This window comes from Scyliorhinus torazame, chromosome 10 (genome assembly GCF_047496885.1).
Source record: "Scyliorhinus torazame isolate Kashiwa2021f chromosome 10, sScyTor2.1, whole genome shotgun sequence".
NCBI lineage: Eukaryota > Metazoa > Chordata > Chondrichthyes > Carcharhiniformes > Scyliorhinidae > Scyliorhinus > Scyliorhinus torazame.
The window spans coordinates 165,211,412-165,236,767 of record NC_092716.1 but is presented as its reverse complement, the minus strand read 5'-3'; the positions used below and the strand labels follow the sequence as shown (position 1 = coordinate 165,236,767).

Genomic DNA, 25,356 nt, shown 5'->3' with positions numbered 1-25,356 from the left:
CACCCCATAATCTTCTAAATTCCAGGAAATGCAACCCTTGTGTGTGCAATCACTTGTAACTTGACCCATGGAATCCAGGCATCATTCTAATAATACGTGGCACTCCCCCCAAGGCATTATATCCTTTCTAGGGTGTGATCCACAGAACTGCTCAAATAACTCTAGTTATGGTCTACGGAGCTTTGTATTGTTGTAGCCTGACTACTAACCACTTCTATTCTAGCCCTTGAGATATAAAGGCCAGTATTCCACAAGTTGTTTTTGTCTATATCTGTTCAAGTCATTTTAATCTTGTTGTTGGACCCTCAGTCTCTTTGGACCTTCATTGCTTTTCGTCTGTTACCATTTAGAAAGTACTCTGCTCTATCCCTTTTCAGTCCAAAGTGGATAACTTCATACCTATCTATGTTGAAATCCGTTTGTCACAGTTTTGCCAATTCACTTAATCTATCAGTAACAAATTTTATGCTTCCACCTCAATGCCAACTATATTTGTCTCATTGACAAACTTGGCTATGTAGTCCTATATCCAGTCATCTAAGTCCGTGTTTTTCAAAAGATTTTGCCCGACCTATTTTTACCAACCGGCTATCGTTCGGGACCCACGCCAGCAGGCCTTCGCAACTCATGCCAGCCGACCTTCGTGACCCACATCGGGCGATGCTTGCAACCCATGCCTTTGCAACAAATCCAGTTCAGCCTGTACTTTCGAACCACGTAACTATTCAATGCTTCAGAAATCTCTGCACCAGTCATGGTTGTTGGTAACGTCAGGCAGTACAGCAAATCCTCAACAAATTCATTGTGCTAAACATACCTAACCTAGCAATGTTGCACAATTTGATATGTCTGTACTTCCATCCAGTTGTGTTGAGAACTCCTGTGCTGATTCTAAATGAGAAATAAACTGGGCTTCTAAATTCTCAGCAATATCACAAATTCAGCTGTGTTATCGGTAACTGGTATGCATTTCACTTTTTCAGCTAACCTCTCATCTAGGACTGTACAAACTATGTCTATTGCTGCAGGGAGAATTAATCCCTCTGCTATAGTGTGGGAAATGTTCTCATTTGCTACACGGTAAGCTATCAGTTGCTTTGTCATTCAATGTAACATTTCTGCTGAAGACTTCAGCTGACAATTTCCCACTGCATCCTTTGAAAAAATTCAAGAGGTTTGTCCTCGAACTCGTCATGCTTAGTCTTCAAGTGCCTTTGACGTTTTCAAGGTTTTAAACTTCCATTTGCCAGTACTTCCCTGCATGCAACACACACGGGCATGGCATCCTGATTTGCGTTAGCACAATTAGTAAAGCCATACCAAAAAAAATCATCTTTATACTGCTTTGTTCCTGATTTCAGTTTCTTCTTAATGGCTTTTTCACCAACGGCCCTGGAACTCACACCAACACTGCTTTGATCTGCTCTCTCCTGAACAGCTCTCTCCAGCAGATTTACTTGTGAGATCCTGGCATGTTTGTGCCTCTGGCCCTCTTTCCTTGTTACAAAATTAGCCATTTTCAATTCTTCCGTGCTGGCAGCTACAAAATGGAGTAATCTCCACTTGGTGATGTTTTGCCCAGAACTTGATGTCAGTGTATGGGGCATGTGACCTGCTCTCAACTGCCACTTCCGGTGGGAGGACTCTGACCAATCGCACCATGACACTCCTGACACCTGCCCGTGACCCACCCGTGAATGCGACCCTGAGTTTGAAAAACCATGATCTAAGTTGTTAATAAATACGGTGAATACCTGAGGCTGCTACATCTCATTTCTGTGGGATGCTACGAGTCACATCTTGCCAATTAGAATATCTATCCATTATCCCTACTCTGGTTCACAGCAGGAGACAATCCCCTGGCTAGATCAATAATTTCAATTTCAGCTACTAGATTCTTATGAGGTACTTTATTGAATTCCTCTTGGAACTTCATATCAATAACATCCATAGACCTTCCACTGTTCGCTATTGTAGTAATCTCTTCAACAAATTCAATTAGGTTCATCGGGCATCACCTGCTTTTTACAGTTCCATGTTCGGCCTTCCTGATTATCTGAAAATTTTCAAATTGTTCAATAGCTCCATCCTTAATCATAGACTCCAGTAATTTCTTGATAATGGATGCTAGGCCAAAATTCATGTTACACAGTGCCAGGCAATGCCCATTTGCAACTAGAGAGAATCTAAGAATCTCCCCTTGACATTCAGTGGCATTACCATTGCTGAATTATCCTACCGTTAACATCTTAGGAGGTTACCCTTGACCAGGAACTTAACTGAGCCAGACACGGGATTTTTGTGCCGAGTAATTCACCTCATGACTCTTCAGAGCCTGCCCACCATCTGCAATTTACAAGTCAGGTATGTTGTGGAATACTCGCTACTTGCCACACTCCATGAGGCTCCAACAATATTCATATCCAGGGCAAAATAGCCCAGTAAATTGGCACCCTACCCATCACATTAAACAATTGCTCTGTCCACAACAAACTATGTGGCAGTGGACTCCTGGAACTTGCTGAGGCTCCTTCTCATGAACAAACCTATGACCTCGACCACCTAGAAGACAAAGGCAGCAGTTGCATGGGAATACCGCCACTATAGTTCCTCATCCAGCCACGCACTACCCTAATTTGAAAGTACATCACTATTCATTCATCATCCCTCGGTCAAATTCACTTGATAACAGCAGTGTGGGTGTATCTCCACAACAAAAGCGGCAGCAGTTCAATAAGATGACTTATCAGCACCTTCTCTAAGGTAATTAGGGACAGGCAATAAATATTACTGTTGTCAGTGATGCCCTCATTACGTATATTAATTTTTTTTTTTTAAACTGTCTGTAATGCGCTGGTTTCTCTGCCTGACCTTTCTCAAATAGTGGAACTTTGTGCAATTTTCCAACCTAAAGGAATGATTTCTGAGTCAAGAGAACTTTGGAAGATCATAGTTTTTAAAATAAATTTAGAGTACCCAATTCATTTTTTCCAATTAAGGGGCTATTTCGCGTGGCCAATCCACCTACCCTGCACATCTTTTGAGTTGTGGTGGGCGAAACTCACGCAAACACGGGGAGAATGTGCAAACTCCACACGGACAGTGACCCAGAGCCGGGATCGAACCTGGGACCTCGGCACCACGAGCCTGCAGTGCTAACCACTGCACCACCGTGCTGCTCCCGGAAGATCATAGTTAAGGTATCTGTAATGCTTCCATCCCCTGAGATGGGAGCCATCTGATCCTGGGGATTTATCACTCTTAACATCTCAGTTCTCTTTATTACTGTTTTGTTAGCTTACATTAATTTTGATGAGACCCCTGTCCCTTTCAAAGTTTCTTTTTGAAAAGTATTGTGATTGGAGTTTTAACAAAATATCAAACTTAACAAAAGACAGAACAAACAGAGAAAAAGGAAAAACACAACAATCAAAGTAGCATATTATTTAAAGGTTGTCACAACGTCTGTGACGCCAGTCCCCACGGTCACATTTCCTTATCTACAATGGTATACATACAAAGAATGTTGTGTTTACATTTATCGTGACAGGGCGAGTCATGTTGAACCTTTTGTTTTCAAGGGTCGGTAGGCTGCACTGCTTCCCCAGTTTCCTACATATGAGAGGAGCCTGTGTCCCTCCTGGTGTAGGGCCCTACTCTCTGCCCCCCCCCCCCCGTATTGAGTGTGTATTTCCCTTTTTCTCAGCGGCTCTCTCTCTCCATCTTCCTCCCCCCCCCCCCCCTTAGGTTGGCAAACTTTTTCTATGTGTCATGGAATCTCTCCTCGCACCCCCTGATTGAGAGACTCTGGGAGGTGCTGCTGACTTCCATCCCAGCAGACGTCTCCTCTGGGCAATCCGAGACGAAGGCTAGAGTGTCTGCTCCTTTCTCTGTGGAGAGCTCTGGATGCTCTGACACCACGAAGACCGCCACAAACGAGCATGGCTCCATCTTAACCCTACAACCCTGGACCTGGCTTTGAAGAAGTTGGTCTGACACCGCTCGAATTTGTCCTCCACCTCCGGGAAGAATCCGTTCATGCATGACCTGCTTAGGTGCATTCTGTGCACCACCTTGAGCTGCAGCAGGCTTAACCCTGTGCACGAGGTTGACTCTTTGCAGCGCCTCGATCCAGAGGACTCCCCCTCTTCCCGCACCTAGTTCCAACCCCTATTTCCGTTGCGTCTCATTCAGTGGTGTTCTGGTCTCTTCTATGAGTCGTCCGTATTTGGTTTTAATAATAGTTTCCTTGAGAAATCCTCCTTCATCTCCATATCATCTTCCTCTATTGTAAACACTGATGCAAAGTAATTTACGAATTAATTATTTCTTTATTTTCATCCTTAATGCCGCAATTCATAAGGGGCTCACATTGCTCTCAACCTCCCACTTTTTCAAAGTAACTAGTCATTTTTTCAATGTTGATTTTGTTAACCCATGCAAATTTCTTTTCATGCAACCTTTTCATAGCTCTTACTATGTGACAGACTTTGCTGTTCTTCATATCTCTCCCACTCACCAGGATCTGTACTTTTAGGCATTCTTGTCCGTGTCTCTTTTTTAGTCTTATGTTGTCTCTTACCTCTTCTTCAATAGCAGTATAAAGCATCTTAATGTGAAATATATAAAGTTTTTTCTCATAAAGCATCAGATTCTTCTCTGCATTGCACCCCATAAAGTGATATCTTACATAAGAACTAGGAACAGGAGTAGGCCATCTGGCCCCTCGAGCCTGCTCCGCCATTTAATGAGATCATGGCTGATCTTTGTGGACTCAGCGCCACTCTCCGGCCCGTACACCATATCCCCGAATCCCTTTATTCTTTAGAAAGGCATCTATCTTTTTCTTAAAAAAGGAGCCTCAACTGCTTCACTGGGCAAGGAATTCCAGAGAGTCACAACCCTTTGGGTGAAGAAGTTCCTCCTACACTCCGTCCTAAATCTACCTCCCCTTATTTTGAGGCTATGCCCCCTAGTTCTGCTTTCCCCGACCAGTGGAAACAACCTGCCCGCATCTATCCTATCTATTCCCTTCATAATTTTATATGTCTCAATAAGATCCCCCCCGCATCCTTCTAAACTCCAATGAGTACAGTCCCAGTCTACTCAACCTCTCATCATAATCTAATCCCCTCAACTCTGGGATCAACCTAGTGAATCTCCTCTGCACTCCCTCCAGTGCCAATATGTCCTTTCTCAGGAAAGGAGACCAAAACTGAACACAATACTCCAGATGCGGCTTCACCAACACCCTATACAATTGCAGCATAACCTCACTAGTCTTGAACTCCATCCCTCTAGCAATGAAAGACAAAACTCGATTAGCCTTCTTAATCACCTGTTGCACCTGCACACCAACTTTTTGCGACTCGTGCACCAGCACACCCAGGTCCCTCTGCACAGCAGCATGTTTTAACATCTTACCGTTTAAATAATAATCCATTCTGCTGTTATTCCTCCCAAAATGGATAGCCTCACACTTGGCAACATTGAATTCCATCTGCCAGACCCGAGCCCATTCACCTAACCTATCCAAATCCTTCTGCAGACTTCCGGTATCCTCTGCACTTTTTGCTTTACCACTCATCTTAGTGTCGTCTGCAAACTTTGACACATTGCACTTGGTGCCCAACTCCAAATCGTCTATGTAAATTGTGAACAACTGCGGGCCCAACACTGATCCTTGAGGGAATTTGTATTTTTATTTTGTGTTTCAGACTTGTGTGTAAAACGTCTGGCTCTGCCAACTCAATTCTTTTCTTCACTTGTTATTTTATTTTCAGTGCTTTAAAGGCCTTGAGCCAGTATCATGCTGGACCTACATCTAATCTCATTGATGTCCTGTTTGGTGCTTCAGAACCAAGTTCTCCCTCAGAAAATCTAAGTATGACCAATTTCTTGCACAACATTTGTTCGCTGTCCTAACAATTTGAAAATGGAGATTTAATTCTATTTTAGCTTTGCATTGCACTGGCATTGAGAACATATGAAGGATGTGTTTACTGAATGCTGTGACCAGTTTAGTTTTAAATGTAGAAACTTATAATTTTCTACAGGAATGTAACCCTGCATTCTCTTTTTGTTCAGCTTTAAGTGGCTAGATAAGACTTAAACTGAGAAATCGTTACATTTTTATCTATACATTGTTTACCTCCCCATAGAATGAAGATGTTGAAAGCTTCAGAAATGAAGGGTAGTTTTAGCTGCATTCATGGTTCTTGTTATGCATATATAGCTACAACAGAATTCATGTATGTATATGTGAGTTGTTTCCCTTAATAAGAAGTGTTGATTGCTGGTTTGTTTTGCTTAAGAAAGCCCAGAGCTGTACAACCCTCATCTGGATGACTCTCAGAAGGAAGCAGTACATTTTGCACTCTCACAGAAGGAAGTTGCAATTATCCATGGGCCTCCTGGTACTGGAAAGACGACCACAGTTGTAGAAATAATTCTACAGGCTGTAAAGCAAGGTCTGAAGGTGAGGCAATGATTGGGAATACTTATTTGAATTATACATGGAATATTTTATGTGAATTACAAACAAAGGGCCGGATATTCTGGTCCTTCAGCTGCGTGTTTCCACATGGTGTGCCATGTCCTAGGGGTGCACATCTGTCCTGGTCCACCCACGTCGACGCTACCACCAAGAAAGCAGAACAGCGCCTATACTTCCTCAGGAAACTAAGGAAATTCGGCACGTCCACATTAACCCTTACCAACTTTTACAGATGCACCATAGAAAGCATCCTATCGGGCTGCATCACAGCCTGGTATGGCAACTGCTCGGCCCAGGACCGCAAGAAACTTCAGAGAGTCGTGAACACCGCCCAGTCCATCACACGAACCTGCCTCCCATCCATTGACTCCATCTACACCTCCCGCTGCCTGGGGAAAGCGGGCAGCATAATCAAAGATCCCTCCCACCCGGCTTATTCACTCTTCCAACTTCTTCCATCGGGCAGGAGATACAGAAGTCTGAGAACACGCACAAACAGACTCAAAAACAGCTTCTTCCCCACTGTCACCTGACTCCTCAATGACCCTCTTATGGACTGACCTCATTAACACTACACCCTGTATGCTTCATCCGATGCTAGTGCTTATGTATTTACATTGTTTATGTTGTGTTGCAGTATTATGTATTTTCTTTTATTCCCTTTTCTTCCCATGTATTTAATGATCTGTTGAGCTGCTCGCAGAAAAATACTTTTCACTGTACTTCGGTACACGTGACAATAAACAAATCCAATCCAATCCAATTTGCCCGCAGCGGGATTCTCTATTCCCGCTGTTTGTCAATGGGAATTCCCATTGAAGCTACCCCACACCACTAGGAAACCCGCGGGCGGGGGCAGGCTGCCGGCGTGTAAAGAGAATCTAAACGGCCTGAGAATTCCAGCCAAGGTAAAAATGCAACTATAAATCATTGAGAATACTTTTACTTTTGTTTAAGCTATTCAGGAACCAAACTGAAGACCAACAAAAAAGAAAGGGAGTGGTTGGGAGAATTCTTTTGTACAGTTGAGGGTCTGAAGAAGAATGCATAATAGCTTTTAAAAGTGAAGTATTTAAATATTTCAAAAAGATAACGTTAAAGGGGTACGTAAAAGTGCAGGTGAATGAGACTAAGTGGATACTTGAGCGTCAACATTCATGTGATGGGCTGAATACCCCTTTTGTGTTGAATATTTCAGTCATTTTTTGAAAAAGGTTTTATTGCAGACACCAAGAATGAAAGAGTAAAAGAGTTTGATTAAAAGGAAGTATAGAAAGGATGGTCATTACGCTATGCTAGATCCCATAGCTGGTGCCAATTATATTGCTTTTTTAAAAATAATGCAACTGAAAAGTTATTTTAGTGAATAAGCATTGACTAAATAAGCATTGCATTTGTAGAACCAGCGCATACAACAAGTTACCCAAAGATAAAAGCTGCCCCAAATACAGGAAAAATTAGGTGGAAGCTGAGCCATCATTTGAAACAAAGATCGATTTCTTCATTTAGAACATGGATGGTAAAGCGAGCTAAACTGCTTTTAGGAACAAACATAGGAACATAGGAATTAGGTTTAGAAGTAGGCAGTTCAGCCCTTCGAGCCTGCTCTGCCATTCACTCAGATCATGGCTGATCTCTTTTAGTGTACTGACGAGAACCAAAGTGGCAAGGGCAGGTTTTGTGTGGTTGTGGGTTATGTGCATGTTGATCATTTTGATTTGGCTCTACAAAAAGCAGTTAACATATGTTAACTGAGATAACAAAATGTATTCAATTCCCTTTTGAAAATTCATATTAAATATGCTTCCACCACCATTTCAGGTAATTTGTTCAAAATCATTATGACTTGCTTTGTGTTTTTTTAAAACCACTGATCTGCACATTATTGTGGTCCTCAGTTAGCAGCTCATCTTAATAGGAAGGGATGGTGTGACCAAAAGGAGTTGAGTGATGTGGGATTCATTTATCCAACCTATTATGTAAGGCAATGACGTGGATTTTGCTGCCAGCCGCGAAGGAATCTTGCTTGCTGTTTACTGGACTGACACCAGTTGCAGCACCCACTCCAGGGGATCTGTGTTGTCTGTAAGCGAGACAAACAATGGTGACACAAAGCTAAAAGCAAAAGACTGAGGAGGAAATCTGAAATAAAACAAAAAAACACTCCCCTTCAATCAATCAGATTGAACAATCGTCATTGTCCATGCAGAGTCTAACCAGGAAGTATAAATTGGATTAGATTAGACAGAAAGAAACATTTTGAGAATTATTTTAACACATAAAGCAAATCTTCAACACCAGTTCAATTAAAGGATGAGATTCCACATACGTAAAATAAAGGGCTGGATTCTCCATTTCAGAGACTAAGTACTGACGCTGAGATTGAATCACCTGAGTTGTAGCCCCGAAAGGAGTGCCAGCCCCGGAGCGATTCAGGACACCCTAATGGGCTAGCCATGTGGAACTAGTGCAATTTCATTGAACACTGGCTTGTGACTCACTGGTGTCGGAATTGTCACTCGAGCCTGACAATCTGCAAACACATACAAACACTCTTCTCCCCACACACCTTTGTTCCAATCTGGAAGATGCCCCCCGCCTAAGAGCAACACTGAGGTTCACTGCTGCATCGCAGCAGACCGCCTCCACATCTGATATACCACCTGGGGACCCACCGAGACGGAGCGTTGGGACACGTAAGGCTAGAAAGTTAGACACGTTTGCATGTGTGAAGCATATAGGTTAGCAATAGGGGCGAGTGCACAATATTTATATATATATATATATATAGCACATTAAACACTTGTTCACTGACGTTCTTGTGGTGATGTGCATCAATGTAAATGCATGTAGGCTAGCTAGACACTAGAGGGAGCACCAAAGACATCACACACACACACTCACTCAACCAATAGATCAGTTAGATAGGATACGACCAATGGACATTCACGATACACAAGGAGGTGACACGACCACAGGGGGGATTACACCAACCCATATATAAAGGACACCACACACATGATCTGCCTCTTTCCAGTGGAGACAGTCAGTGAATAGAGACACAGGGTTGATTCAATATTACATCCACCACGTGGATTGCAGCAGATGGTTAGTCAGTCTGGGTAGCTATAGTAGGATTAGCAGTAGTGTCGAACCCGAGTCATAGAAGTGTAAATAGTTTAATAAACGTGGTGAAGCTATCTACACGTCTGAACCTTCCTTTGTCAAGTGCACCACAAGGAAGCCGCTTATGTTACACCTCGAGCATAACAAATCAGTTCTGACCTGCCTCGGTGCTCTGACGGGTGTGAGGGATGGGCTAGGCTGAATGCGGAGGGTGTGCTTGTTGTGGGGGGCACGGGCCACGGCCCCTTGGGCAGGCAGGGCCACCCCCGATGACGTCCCTGGGGGCAGCAGGAGGCAAAGCCAGATATGTGGGTGCACCATGTGGTAGGGCCTACCAGATGAGTGACCCACCACCGCATACCATTTTGATGTCCAACTGTGTCCAGGCAGATGCCAAACACTCCTGGTTGATATAAAAATCCATTCTCTGCAGGGGTTAAAGGGCAGACATGTTAGCATGGTGGTTACCCCTGTGCCCAACCAGGTCCGGCGGGCTAAACGGTGGCCGTGGTGGCCTGTATTGCAGCCCCCCCCATGCCATTCCCCCTGACGCTTCACCCTCTGCACCGCTCACCTGGCCTCATCTGTGCCTGAAACCGGAGTGGGGCGGCCTCTGACCCCGGCACCCATCCCTGCCGGCAGGTGTGCTGGTGGCTGGCGCAATCTATAACCGTTGTGCGCTCTGCGACCCCTGTCCTGCGCCCTCCTGTGGGGTCTGCTGTGGGTGTCCTCCTTGGATGGGTTGTGTGATGCCCCACCAGTCGGGTTGTGCAGCCAAGTGGCTGCCTTGCAGGCCGCGGCAGTGACGGTCTGTGCCTGGACATTCCGGTCTCGGGGGTATACTCTGGCCCCTTGGCCAATCCCCTGGGAGCTCCCCCCGCTACTCGCCCTGGCAGGCGCCGCCCCCTGCCAGCGGCAGGACTGGCATTCCACAGCTGAACCTTGGGACCATGTTTTATCTCTCCTCTCTCACTCCGATCAGCCATGGTGCCTGTTCCCCAACCTTAAATATCACAAGTGAACCATGCCAACGGTACTTCCATCTGGTGGAGGCAGAGCATTGCAGGAGGCCCGTGGATGCCGGATCAGGCCCGTTAATGATATGCGAATGCCCTTTCTTGTGCAATTGGCATGACCACGCATTAATGTCGCTGTCGTGGCACCAGAGAATGCTATTCCTTTGGCACCCAGCCTCGAATTTTGGCTCACGCATGATTCTACACCCAATCATGTTTCACGATTTGAGCGTCACTGGATGGAGAATGCAGCCTAAAGTTTTCAGGACCAGAGATGATGATTGATAGTAATTATAACTCATCACACCATTAAATATTCACTTTCTCCTGGATGCACCAGACCAGACCAACTTGTTCTCGTAGGTTTAGGAGGTAAGTACTGCAGGTTCACACACTCGCATTGATTCCAATTCCATCTCACAGAAAGATACTATTATAGCATATTTTATAGTTGAAATTCTGTATTTTATTGAAATACTGGAGTAGCTTTGTACGTTTCTCCAACTTCAAAATCAGCTACAATGGAGCTCGGCGTATAGATCAGCAAATCTGTGCCTCCGCATTATTACCTGTCTCTGACCCAGGCTTGGTTTCATAAAAATAAACCTCATAATACATCACATGTTTATGCACTTTACATATTTGTAAAGTTTTTGTGATTCCTGTGATTCTCATTTGATTAGTCTGTTTCCGTGATCTGATGTCAAAAAATGTCTTATCGATGATTTTTTTGATCTTCCAAGGTGCTGTGCTGTGCGCCATCCAACATTGCTGTTGACAACCTTGTTGAACGCCTGGCTCAATTTAAAGCACAGGTTTTGCGTTTAGGTCACCCTGCACGACTGCTTGAGTCCATACATCGCCATTCTTTGGATGCTGTGTTGGCGCACAGTGACAACACACAAATAGTAATGGATATCCGGAAGGACATCGATCAGGCTTTTGTGAGTACCTGCACAACAGCTAACTAGATTGTATTTGCACTTTGGTTTGTTTTACATCTTTTGCAGAGTTGTACTTTTTTAAATTATATAATTTTCAGTGAACCCACATGAATTCTCTCTCATTACTCTCATTAACATTAAAATAAATGGGTCCAAGTTAAAGCACCACCCAACTCCAACATACCTTTGAGTGACTTTAGATAGGTCATTGACTTTCCAAGAATACCTAAAAACAAATGTGGCCAAGGTCAAGGCCAGAAACAACTTGATTGATAACTAGCCGGCTGAACATGGGTGCTGCTGCCACCACCCTTCTGACCACAGCACTCGTACTCTCATACTCAACAGCAGAATACTGTGCCCCTGTTTGGTTAAGATCATCACACACACATAGGACTTCAATGCTAATTCCACCTGGACAAACAAATGGGAACCATTGGACGTTACAAACAAGTACCTGGTCTCAAACCCAACCCAACAGCTGCCTGGTTTTAACCTTCCAAGGAAAGAATGGTCCACCCTTAACATGCTCAGACCAGCCATATACCCTGCTTGACAACCTCCACAGGTGGGACATTAGTGTCAGCCCCCTATGTGCTTGTCGGAGGGAGCAAACTATACACCATATCAGAGAAGAATGTCCAATCCACAGACTCAATGGAAGCCTGTCGGCACTCAACACAGAAGGACCAAAAGAAAATACTTGGCTTAGGGATTTTGCATTCGCTAAATAAATAAATAAACCTTGCACTACTAAAGCTGGTTTACTTTCTGCAAGTTATATGTTCAATGCAAAGAGCAAAAATAATTATCTTTTTTTTGTTCAAAGGGAAAATTGAAAAAGGCACACGAGAGAGGAGAGAAGGTGCACTTTCGTGGTGAGATCAAGACTTTGAAAAAGGAGCTGAGAGCAAGGGAGGAGACAGCTATAGTACAAATACTAAAAAAAGCCAGTGTTGTCTTGGCAACTAACACAGGTAAACCACATAAGGAATAAAGGCCAAATGAGGAATTTAATTGATAAACCATTTGATTTCCTTAAATAACCCCATTTTTCTACACAATCTCAAAATTAGATAATTCTTTACGTAGACTAGTCTTTACTTTACAAAAAAAAATCAAAAATGCTATCACCTAATCATTATTTCCTGGGCTGTCTCAACTCTCTTACTGTTTTCAATCTTGGTGTCTTTTACTAGAAGCCTTGGACCTTAGCTTAGGTTTCTAAATTGACATTTTCCCCCCTCCAATAATGATAGCCTTATTTACAGCAATTTATGTTGTACAGTGATTTTCTGCTGAATATATCCATCCCAAAGATCAAGACTACACAAACTTTACATAAAAGCAGAAGTAGGCTATTTGGCCCCTCGAGTCTGCTTCACCATTCTATAACATCATGGCTGAATTCCACTCTCCTGCCTGCACCCCCCCCCCCCCCCCCCCAAAATAACCCTTGACTCCATGGTGGATGAAAAATCTGCCTAACTCAACCTTGAATATATTTGATGGTAGCACAGTGGTTAGCACTTTTAGTTCATAGCGTCAGGGACCCGTGTTCGATTCCCGGCCTGGGTCACTGTCTGTGTGGAGGTGGAGGCTGCACATTCTCCCCGTTTCTGCGTGGGCTTCCTCTGGGTGCTCCGGTTTTTTCCCACGAGTCCCGAAAGATGTACTTGTCAGGTGAATTGGACATTCTGAATTCTCCCTCAGTGTACCCGAACAGGCTTTTCCAATTTGGTGGAATCTGCCAGCCCGAGAAAATCGCCTGGGTCCCGGGTGATTGAGGGGGAAGAATCCTAAAAATGGGATTTGTTAAAGTTGTGAAAAGCAAGGTGTACTTCAAGCGGTACCAAGTGAAGTTTAGGAGGAGGAGAGAGGGAAAGACTGATTACTTTGCACGAAAATGCTTGGTGGTACAGGATGAAAACAAGTACAACACACCAAAGTACCGGATGATTGTACGATTCACCAACCGGGACATTATATGCCAGATTGCGTATGCTAAGATTGACGGCGCTATCATTGTGTGTGCTGCCTATGGCCATGAATTCCCCAAGTATGACATAAAGGTTGGGCTCACGGACTATGCTGCGTCTTGTTGCATGGTCTGCTTCTTGCCCGCAGGTTGCGCAAATTTGGTTTGGATACGATCTATGAAGGTCAGGTGGAAGTGACTGGTGATGAATACAATGTGGAAAGCATCGATGGGAAGCCTAGTGCTTTCACCTGCTACCTTGATGCTGGACTTGCCAGAACCACCACAGGCAACAAAGTCTTTGGATCTTTGAAAGGTGCAGTTGACGGTGGTCTGTCTATTCCACACAACACCAAGCGATTCCCCGGTTATGATTCTGAGAGCAAGGAAGTCCACTGTAAACACATCTTTGGGGTGAACATAGCAGAGTACATGCGCTACCTGATGGAGGAGGACGAGGATGCCTTTAAAAAGCAATTTTCTCAATGCGTCAAGCATGGAGTCACAGCTGACATGATAGAAGATTTGTATAAGAAAGCTTATGCTACTATTCGAGAAAACCCTATTCTTGAGAAGAAGCCCAAGAGAGAAGTCAAGAAAAAGAGGTGGAACCGTCCCACGATGTCATTGGAACAGTGACAGGATCATATTGCTCAAAAGAAGGCCAGCTTCCTCAGGGCACAGGAACACAATGGCGAGAATTGAGAGGGCACTTTCAGTCATTATTGAATATAATACATCTAATGATTCATATAAACTGTCAAATAAATTTAAGGAAAAAGTGAAAAAAAGTGTCCCCGAACAGCTGCCAGAGTGTGGCGGCTAGGGGCTTTTCACAGCAAATTAATTGCAGTGTTAGTCTACTTGTGACACTAATAAAGATTATTATTATGACCCAGCCTCAACTGCTGTCTGTGGAAGAGGATTCAAAACACCAATGACCCTATCACAGTAGAAATTACTTCTCGTCTTATTCTTAAATGAAACCATGCCCTCTAGTTCTAGATTCACCCACAAGAGAAAACATCCTCTCAGCATCTACCCTGTCAAGTCTACTCAACATCTTATACGTTTCAGGAGATTGACTTCTCATTATTCTAAACTCCAAACGCGTATAGGCCCAACCAGCTCAGCGTTTCCTTAGAAGACAGCCCTCATCCCTGGAATCAGCCTCATAAACCAGCAAACACAATGTGGAAGCTTTCCACATAAATACTGTGATTTAAATTTTTCAATATGCACAATTCTGCATCATTGTGAACCTAAGGTAAATTGAGGGAAAACAGGACAGTGGGATTTCTAAAGGCTTTATTGCATGTGAATTATGGTAATTGGCATAATTGATTAGATTGCCTGTGATCAGAGGCATTTCTATTTTAGTTGTATGGTACTTTCAAAATCTGCTTTATAGATTTAAAGTGCACAAAATAATTGTAGATTACAGGAAAGAATTTGAATTAGTCGAACGCCTGTCCCAATATCTGAAAAATACCAAATGTTTCATAAATAACAGATTACTTTGAAAAGCAACGAATGTTGTTTTCAGCTTGATGTGGCAGCCATTTTCTACAAAGCAAGATCCCACAAATGGCAGTGAGATGAATGGCCAGTAAATGTGGTTTTTGGACTGAAAACTAAAAATACAAAAGATAGAACTACTCAATAGGTCAGTCAGCATTTCTAGGCCTGCTGTTGAAATTTCAGGTTCAAGGTCCTTCCAGAGTTACTGAATTCTAAATTTTCTACTTGTTTTAAGATTTGCAGAATTGTTTTTTGGTTGTGTTTTGTATTTTCTTCTTTGAAAATACTTTGTTTTTCCTTAATATCCATACTGAGGTGGCATCAGGGAGCCCTAGCAAAATTTATGTCAATGGAAATAAATGGGCAAACTCCCCACTGGTTGAAGTCATGCCGAGCAAAAAGGAAGATGGTTGTAATCGTTGAAGGTTAATTATCTCAGTCCTGGGGCATTTATGCAGGAGTTCCTCTATCTAATGTCCTAGGCCCAATCACCTTCAGCTACTTCATCAATGACCTTCCCTCCATCATCAGGTCAAGTGGCGACGGTCGCAAATGATTTGTTCCGCACCACTCATGACTCCTCATATACTGAAGCAGTCCATGTCCAAATGCAACAAGACCTGGACAACATTCATGCTTAGGCTGATAGTGTGCAAGTACCATTTGTGCCACAAGTGCCAGGCATGACCATCTCCAACAAGTGAGAATCTTCCCATGACATTCAGTGGCATTAGCATTGCTGAATCCCACACTATCAATATCGTAAGGGTTACCATTGATCGTCAACTGAACTGAACCACCCATAAATATACTGTGGCCACAAGAGCAGGTCAGAGGCTGGAATTATGTGGCAAGTAACTCACTTCCTGCCTCCCTGAAACCTGTCTACTATATAAAAGGCACAAGTCAGGAGCGTTATGGAATACTCTCCATTTGCCTGGATGGGTGCAGCTCCAACAACGATCAAGAAGCTCAGCACCATCCAGGAGAAAACAGCTCACTTGATTGGTACACCATCCACCACCACCTTCAACATTCACCCCCTCCCCCACCAATGCAAATTGGGAGCAACGTGTACCATCTGCAAGATGCACTGCAGTAGGCTTCTTCGAGAGTACCTTCTAAACCCTTGGCCTCTAAGGCCTAGAAGGACAAGGGCAGCAGATGCATGGGAATGCCACCACATTCCCCTCCAAGTCACACACCATCCTGACTTGGAACCATATTGCAATTTCTTCACTGCTGCTGGGTCAAAATCCTGGAACGCCTTTCCTAACAGCACTTTCAGTGGGTCAACACCACATTAACTGTAGCAGTTCAAGAAAATGGCTCACACAACCATCTCAGGAGTAATTCAGGATGCCCACAACTCATAATGGAATTTTTTTTTTAAAATTGTGATGTGTAAATAGAGGCTTGATTAATATATTTATTTGAAAGACGCACCTTTGACAGTGCAGATCAGTACTACATTGAAGTGTGGGTTTAATATATGTGCTTTAGTCCTGAAGTCGAATTTGAAACCACAAGCTTCTGATTTAAAGAAGTGTGCAAAGCTGACCCATTATTGTGACATTTAGTTTTAAGGCACCTTTTGCAAAGCTCCAATTTCTCTATATGTCATGATTTGAAAATGGCACAGCAATGTTGCCCTCTGTCCTTTCACTAAATTATGAAGACTGGGGGCTATGTTTTCAGAATGGCAGATTATTGCAACTTTCTGAAGAAATTGTTTACCTATTGGCATATAAAAGTCAAACTAAAAAAATTGAAAGTTACTGTGAGCTACTAAGGGGAAACCATTACAACAATAACTATATACGTATCTATCATTGATGCCCATTTAAAAAATAAAGAGAACTTCAAAAGTGTCTGTAATTCTCTGACAATGAATTGAAGGTAGTATACGAATTCAGGTTTTCAATATAATGGAATTGCTGTATAGTAGATCAGTTGCTTTAGATGCCCAGCTTATCCACTGTTGCAGTTTTACTATTCCCTTCTGCTCTTTGGGTTTTCTAGGTGCGTCTAATGATGGTCCATTAAAACTCCTGTCAAATGACTATTTCGATCTTGTGGTGATTGATGAGTGTGCACAAGCTCTGGAAGCAAGTTGCTGGATACCATTACTGAAAGCCCCAAAATGCATCCTGGCAGGGGACCACAAACAGCTTCCTCCAACCATCATTTCTCACAAGTAAGTGCACTAAAAGTAGTGAGAGGCTGTCTGCCTAGCAAAACCCCTCTCCCTCACATCAAACCTTGTCTGCATATTCCCTCTAGTTTGTTGGATACCCCTGGCAAAATAACATTCCAGGGGGCATAAAGAGACGTTACTTGTACAAAAATCGGAGCACAGCTCTGAACCTGATTCTAATCTGAAGAAATGAGTAACCTGTGTAAATCTAATTGTGCAAAAATGCATGCCAAAACAGATTAGAAACCCTACACAGATGCATAATCCACTGGTGCTCCCTGAATGTAACAACTTCAAACTCTATCATAGTTGAAATCAGTCCGTGTCCAATGCGCTGTCTGCTTTTTCCTTCAAGATGCTGGCGATGCCTATTATCATCACATGGGTGATACACAGTTAGCAGTAATCCCAATTTAGATTTATCAGATGTATCTAATCCAGTTGGGTCTAATCTAATACATTAGGTTTTCCACTTTGGAGCCAACACTTTGCAAACCAGTTCTACTAACACTGCTCTATAACCAATATAAAGATAGTCCTACTGCTGAATAATTTTCTCCAATTAAGTGTTGGGAAGACTGGAAACATTCTCTTAAACCCCTGCCACAAACTCTGTTCTTTGGTTTCAGGCTCCTTCACGTTTCTTGGTTACTGTCTACGGCTGAACCAAATTGTTCACAATCTTGGCATCATATTTGACTCTGGGATAAGCTCCTGACCTACTGACCTACTCCATTGCTAAAACTGCCTATTTGCAACTCTTAACAGGAGCAGTCTGCCTTATCCTCAGCTCACCTACCGCTGAAATCCTGTTCCATGACTTTATTACCTCAAGACTGGATTATTCCAATGCTGTCTGGGCCAGCCTTCCATTTCCCACCCTCATTAACTTGAACTCATCCAAAACTCTGTTGCTCATGCCCTAACTCACACCAATCCTATTCATCAATTATCCCCACTGACCTTCTTTGGGTCCTGGTCCAGCATGCCTTGATTTTAAATTCTCATCCTTGTATTCAATTTCCTCCATGACCTTGCTCTTTCTTATCTCTAGCTTCCTCGCCCGACAACCCTTCCAGATCAACCATCTTTCTTTATGCTTGGTATGACTCATTGTCAGTGGAGAGCTTTTCTCCCGGATTCCCTTTGATTTCAATTTTACACGGTCTTCTTGATGCCACACTCTCTCAAATGCGTCCTCGAAATCAAGGGCATTCACTCACACCTCATCTCTTTATCTCGCTATCCTTTTAAGACTCTCCTTGAAATCTACTTTTTTGACCTTCTCTTGCCAGTTCCTTGGTATTGAGAAAGACTTGCTTCCAGCCTGATTTGATGAGTTTTGTGATGGCTGGTTCATCCAATTTGAAATTTGTGGACTGTCACATCTGAAGGGTTGGTAGATAGGTTGTTTGGACGTTTGTGTGCTTCCGCCACACCTGAACTTTGTCTTTGCACATTCTGTTTTTGGACAAGTTATTGGAAGGCTGCTCTGACTTTTCTCCGTGCTTCTTTGGAACGAGTTTCTTACCTTTAACAGTGCACAAAATCTGTATAAAATCAACAGTGATTCAGTAATCTGCAAAACTGAAGAATTACAAGAGTTAATTACAGAGCTTAATTCTAAACCTACAAAATCAATAATGGTTGATTAGTATGACTTCACTTCCCTTAAACACCACAAGTTAACTGCACTAATTCAATCCACGAGACTGAATGTTTTAATACTTATTTTCTTTAGCACAACGGACTTGATTGTGAGGGACGTGGATTGTTGAGGGAGGTAGATAGGCTGTGCCCGTAGTGATTGTTCAAGCTTGACATCTTGCGTCACTGCCTTAAGGCCATGGGTGCGATTCTCCGACCCCCCACCGGGTCGGAGAATCGCCGGGGGCCGACGTGAATCCCGCCCCCGCCATGTCCCGAATTCTCCGCCACCGGAGATTCGGCGGGGGCGGGAAAGGCGGCGCGCCGTTCGGCGGAAATCGCGCCAGTCGGTGGGCCCACCCCCGGCGATTCTCTGGTCCGCGATGGGCCGAAGTCCCGCCGCTGTCAACCCACGGCAGCCGGCGTGGATTGAACCACCTTTCGAACGGCGGGACAAAGCGGCGCGGGCGGGCTCCAGGGTCCTGGGGGGGGCGCGGGGTGATCTGGCCCCGGGGGTGCCCCCACGGTGGCCTGGCCTGCGATCGGGGCCCACCGATCCGCGGGTGGGCACGTGCCGCGGGGGCACTCTTTTCCTTCCGCCTTCGCCATGGCCTTCACTATGGCGGAGGCGGAAGAGACCCCCTCCACTGCGCATGCGCGGGGCTGCCTTGAGCGGCCGCTGACGCTCCCGCGCATGCGTCCCCACGCATGCGTCGCACGGCAAAGTCATTTCCGCGCCAGCTGACGGGGCGCCAAAGGCCTTTCCTGCCAGCCAGCATGGCGGAAATCACTCCGGCGCGGGCCTAGCCCCTCAAGGTGAGGGCTCGGCCCCTCAAGATGCGGAGAATTCCGCACCTTTGGGGCGGCGCGATGCCGGACTGATTCGTGCCGTTTTGGGCGCCGGTCGGCGGACATCGCGCCGATTGCGGAGAATCCCGCCCCATATGTTGGTTTTCTTTTGTCAAATTTGAGCATGATGCTCAGACTGAGTCATGGGATGCGTTTGTGACCCAGAATTCAGTATAGAATTGTATTGAGTTGGCATACTTAAACAATGTGTTAACCAAGCTGAAATAAATCATTTAACATTGGTTTCTCTACCTTGAGTCTGAGATTGGGTGGGCATTTGATGCCCCACATAATAACTCTACTGCTGTTTGTGTTTATTAACTCTATTGTGTTTCCTCCTGTAAGTGTGCGTACTAGAGTGTCTTCACAATCTTTGTAACTCGCAAATCATTTAAAACAAGCAAAACGTGACCTGATGCTATGTTATTAATTTCCTGTCTCTATTGTCTACCCTCAATTACTGAATCCTATCCCAATCACGAACCCTGGAGAATGTTTGCAATCCTATTAAATACCTTCATAATATCATTAAAAAGCTTCTATTTGATTCCAGGCAGTAACATTTTGGTTCTTTGACTTAACTGACATCTTGGGCAGGATTATCCGACCCTCTGCGCCGGAGTCGCGCCTGGCGCGGAGAATAGCCGGTCACGCTGGAAATCCGACATTAATCCGACAAAAGCAACACAGCGCTGGTCGGGGGCAGTTGAAAGCGACCCCCGCGGCGATTCTCCGCGCTCGACTGGCCGAATGCCCGCCAAGTCCCGCCGGCGTGGTTCACGTATGGTCCCACCCGGCAGGACCTTGGCGTTCTGGCTACAGAGGCCGTCCTGGTTGGGGGAGGTGGGGGGAGGATCCGACTCCGGAGGGTGCCTCCACGGTGGCCAGGCCCACGATCGGGGGCTAAGGATCAGCGGGCGTGCTCATTCCGGGGGTGGCCTATGTTCCTCCGCTCCGCCATGTTGCGCGGGGGCCAGCGCGAAGACGGCCGTCGCGTACTCGCGCGGCCGGCCGCCGTGCGCATGCGCAGCCACGCAGGCTTAACTGCAGGGCCCTGCCGGCAGCCAGAGCTGCGGGACGCACGCCGGGGCCCTGCTAGCCCCCTTGAAAACGGAGAATCACCCCGGACCTTCGAGAAAAAAGTCCGGAGTGATTCTCACCTGTTTTCCGGCGGGCGTGGGGACTTAGTCCCCAGAAGGGAGAATCTCACCCCTTGTTTTTTAAGGTAACTTGCTAAATTACATTGCTTTTACACACCCCAGAAATTCTTAAAGTGTTGTTGGATTTTACATTTTCATTAATGTTAGTTCATCTCTTCCTCAGAAGAAGTTCTGTCCTTGTATCCAAGGGAACTACCTAAACTCTATGTATTTTTTTTTAATGGTCTTAAACCCCTTTAAATTCAATTATTTTTTATCTTCGTTGTTCTCGTTACCCATCAAGTAGATTCGTCCCGCCTTGTTCTTGGCTCTCCATTCGTATCGCCGTAGCCCGTTGACAGACAGGGTCACAATGGCCTCTAATGGCACTTCTCCTAAACTTATTCACTTCCTAAACTCCCATCTATACATCACCTACATATTCCTTTCTTCAATGTTCATATATCCCACTTGGTTGTTTATCTTGTCCTTAACTACTACTGTAATCCACCCATTTAAGTAATATACACCTACCCATGAGACCTTCTAGAGTCTGAGATCATTTTCAATCTTTCATGTTCAGAATCTGCACTGTTCTATATGGATTTCCTATGTCTAGCTGCAACTGCTGATTTCTTGTTTGAGGCAATAGGCTACAGGTTGCTTATAAGTTCCATCTTGTTGGGTCAGTATGGCAGTGTAGTAATTCCCATTATTATGGCCAGATATGTGGAAGGGAACAAGTCAAATGTGGCAACAGTAATGCCGACGCTGTTGCTAGGACTTGTTTAAGACTGGTGAATGCATCCAACTATTCTGTCTTCCGTAACATCGCGCGAGATGTCTGCCCCCCCCCCCTTCCCTAGATTTTAAATCTCAAATTCTGGAAGCAAATCGTGTTCCACTTGCAGTTACTTATAAAGCGAAACACAAAATATTTATTATGCTTGGGCCAAAGTGGGTTAATTAATCTTGACACGTCTGACAATTCAAACCTAAAATGTTGTCATTCCCAATTCCTGTGCACCATAAATACATCTTCAGCTGTTAACAGGCAAGGGTTAATTCTCTGCGAATTTGGTTTTTACTGGACGTCATTTCGTCACCAGCCCTCTTTGTTTCGACCTAACCAAAACACAATTCGGGACCTATTTTATTTAATATTCTCTACTTTACACCCTTTTTCTCTGGATCTCAGAATTCTTTCTTTCTTTCTCGTTGTTCAGTTGTGTCAGGAATAACCTTTTGAACCTGTCAAGTTTTAACTCGAGATCAATCCATCACAGGATCAATCCTGTTGAATTAAAATTCTCATTCATTCAATTCTCAGTAGAGTTTGAATGATCTTTGGTCAACTGTACACTTGCCTTTCTTCCAACTACTATATCTTGTGTAGTATGACCGACAAGGATTTTAAAATCATCGTCTCTGATCATTGACTCAGAAAGAGCACTTTGCAATTTCAGTACTTCTGATTGACAATTCGTAATTTCCAATTTTTCAAGTACTTCAGTTGCTTTCTTATTGTTCATTATTGACTTTGATGCATCAGGAATATCACTTGGATCTGTTCTTTGCTCATCTGTATTAGTATTCCACAATGGGTTTTTAATCAGGAACAACTTTCGAATTGTGCCATTCCCTACCATCCATCTTCTTCAATTCCTCCATTTTGCTTTGAAGTTCAAAAATCTCATTTTCTTTTTGCGCCGAAATTCTAATAGTCCGTTAGTTTTGTTTTTTTAATTCTGCATTTAACCAATTATTCTGATTTACCAGAACCTCCTTTTCTTGTTCAAGGCATTTTCCACTTCATAATTGTTTGAAGTTCACCAATATTAAACTGAAGATCAACATTTGCCAATTCCTCAGTCAAATGTCCCACTTTCCCTAACTGATTCTAAATTGTTCTCATCAGTTCTCTTTTATCATTCACAAACTCCTCTTTCATTCATGAAAGTTCATTTTCTGTATTAATCAGGTTTTCCTTCAATTGCTTGTTATCTGCATTAAGTGTCTCATTTTTCTCCACATTGATTTTCAAAGGTTTGTTAAAATCACCATGTTCAAAAATTCTAGTATATTAAAGACAGTCTCACTAGGAATTTGCTCAGGGGTCTGCTGATCAGTTGCAGTAACCTTGGCAGCAGATCAATGGAAAAAGATCGCCATGATCAATTGTCATCACATTACTGTCTCCACAAACCAAATCATTACCTCTGATTAAATCTATTCCTCCAATAGGTAATTTAGCAATAATTCCCACCATAGCAACTCCAATTTACAAAGTTACTTCTTAAATTAACTTCACACAAAGAAACAGGATCATTCCTTCTATTAATAACTCTAATTAATACAGTTTTTTTCATAAAACCTCCTGGAATACAAATTGCATCATCAGCTACCATCAATGATTGATCTGCTCCACTATCACTCAAAATTGTTATTTTGTTTACTTATTTTGTTAGACGAGTAAAGGAAAAGTTCTCCCTTTGAAACAAAACATCCAGAACCTTCAATACCCCGAATTACTTCACCAGTACTCAAATAATGCTCTGAACTATCTTGAGACTTATCCCCCTTTCTCATTGATTCTGAAGGAGCACGTTTCACCTGCACCATTGCGACAGTTTTTAGAGCCATTTCCTTTTCAGATGCTTTCTTTCCTACAACTGCAACTGGTCTTCATTTAACTTCCAACATTCTGCCCGAATATGTCCCACTTGGTTAGAATGGAAACACTTAAGCTTCCGAATGTCACTTCCACCCTCAGCAATTTCCATTTTGATCTGAGGTGAAATGTCCTGACCATTCCCAACTGTTCCATCTCTTTCTTGACTATTTGCTTTCTTTTCTCCTTTCCATTTCCTGTCCTTTTCATGTTTAAAAGTATGATGGAGGGCAGCACGGTGGCGCAGTAGTAGCACTGCAGTCTCATGGCGCCGAGGTCCCAGGTTCAATCCCGGCTCTGGGTCACTGTCCGTGTGGAGTTTACACATTCTCCCCGTGTTTGCGTGGGTTTCGCCCCCACAACCCAAAGATGTGCGAAGTAGGTGAATTAAACATGCTAATTGGAAAAAAATGAATTGGGTACTCTAAAAAAAAATTTTTTTTTAAAAGGATGATGAAAAAAATGGACAAATTTGCAATAATCTGCTGACTCTGCTGCCTGTCTAGCAATTTTAACTTTTTGTTCCGCAACATGAGTTGTAATAACCAAAGGAAGTGAATCTTTAAATTATTCTAAAAGAGTCACCTCTCTAAGGGCTTCAAATGCTCTCTCCATCCTTAAAACCCATATTGATCATTCAAAATATATTTGCTTCACTATCTTGAATTCAATACGAGTTTTGCCCTGGCTGTTTTCTTGAGTTTTGACATTTCTGTCGTACGCCTCAGGAACGAACCCATACACCCTAAGGATAGCTTTCCTTAGCACATCATAATCTACAGATACCTCTTCCGATAATAATGCATACATCTCACTAGTTCTGCCCACCAATCTACATTGTAAAACTAATGTCCAACTTTCTTTTGGTCATTTCATCTGTTCGCTACCATGTCAAAATAAATAATTTCCTTCATTTCTAATTGTTTCATTTGTAGTTGAATTTTAGCTCATTCATTTTCCTCATTTTTCAAAATTCTTGGTCTATCTGACAACCCTTGCAATTCCAAATGTTTCACCATGCTTTTAATCATGTCACCTTTCCTTACCCTGCAGGTAATCCCAACTCCAATTCTTCTGCCAATTCAGTTAACTGACTTGGTTACTTTCTGTAAACCAACCAAAGTTACATCTTCCATCTTTAGGAAAGTCCGATCAATTTCCAATCCCATTTTGAATTCTGCCTGTAAACTATGTGTCACAGTAACTTCAATTCTTTTGTCAAATACCTCAGTAACCCACTTACTCCTTTTAGGGAGTCACAGATCCCACCACTTAACAATAAATCAGACACTACGTCTTACTATTCAGCATCCAGTTTCTCCACGTTTTTAAATCTTGGATGAGCCCCCACTTTTGTTACGATCACAGCTGATGTTGTAACTCGAAGGGAAGATCGCAGAATGGAAGTCTGGCTCAAAAGACTGTAACTTTTATGTTTTTTTAATAAAACATGAAGGAACAGAGTCACAGGACTGCTAATTAGTTTTAACAACCAAAAGAAATGATAAATGTGAAAAAATAGGATTATGTTGGGGCAGCATGGTGGTTAGCACAGTTGCTTCACAGCTCCAGGGTCCCAGGTTCGATTCCTGGCTTGGGTCACTATCTGTGCGGAGTTTGCACGTTCTCCCCGTGACTGCGTGGTTTCCGCTGGATGATCCAGTTTCCTCCCACAGTCCAAAGATGTGCAGGTTAGATGGATTGGCCATGATAAATTGCCCTTAGTGTCCAAAAAGGTTAGGTGGGGTCACTGGGTTACGGGGATAGGGTGG

The 25,356-nt window shown here is 43.6% G+C and overlaps 1 protein-coding gene and 1 pseudogene across 1 annotated transcript in view; both read left to right on the top strand.

Annotated features, from left to right (window-relative positions):
• Positions 1-25,356, top strand: part of ighmbp2 (immunoglobulin mu DNA binding protein 2) — a 91,502-nt gene that overhangs the window by 22,374 nt on the left and 43,772 nt on the right. The window contains exons 5-9 of the mRNA XM_072518904.1: positions 5,784-5,884; positions 6,315-6,478; positions 11,382-11,582; positions 12,412-12,559; positions 17,104-17,278. Coding sequence (XP_072375005.1) covers positions 5,784-5,884; positions 6,315-6,478; positions 11,382-11,582; positions 12,412-12,559; positions 17,104-17,278 — 789 coding nt within the window. The remainder of the gene's footprint in view (positions 1-5,783; positions 5,885-6,314; positions 6,479-11,381; positions 11,583-12,411; positions 12,560-17,103; positions 17,279-25,356) is intronic.
• LOC140431012 (large ribosomal subunit protein uL18-like) lies at positions 13,315-14,351 on the top strand (annotated as a pseudogene).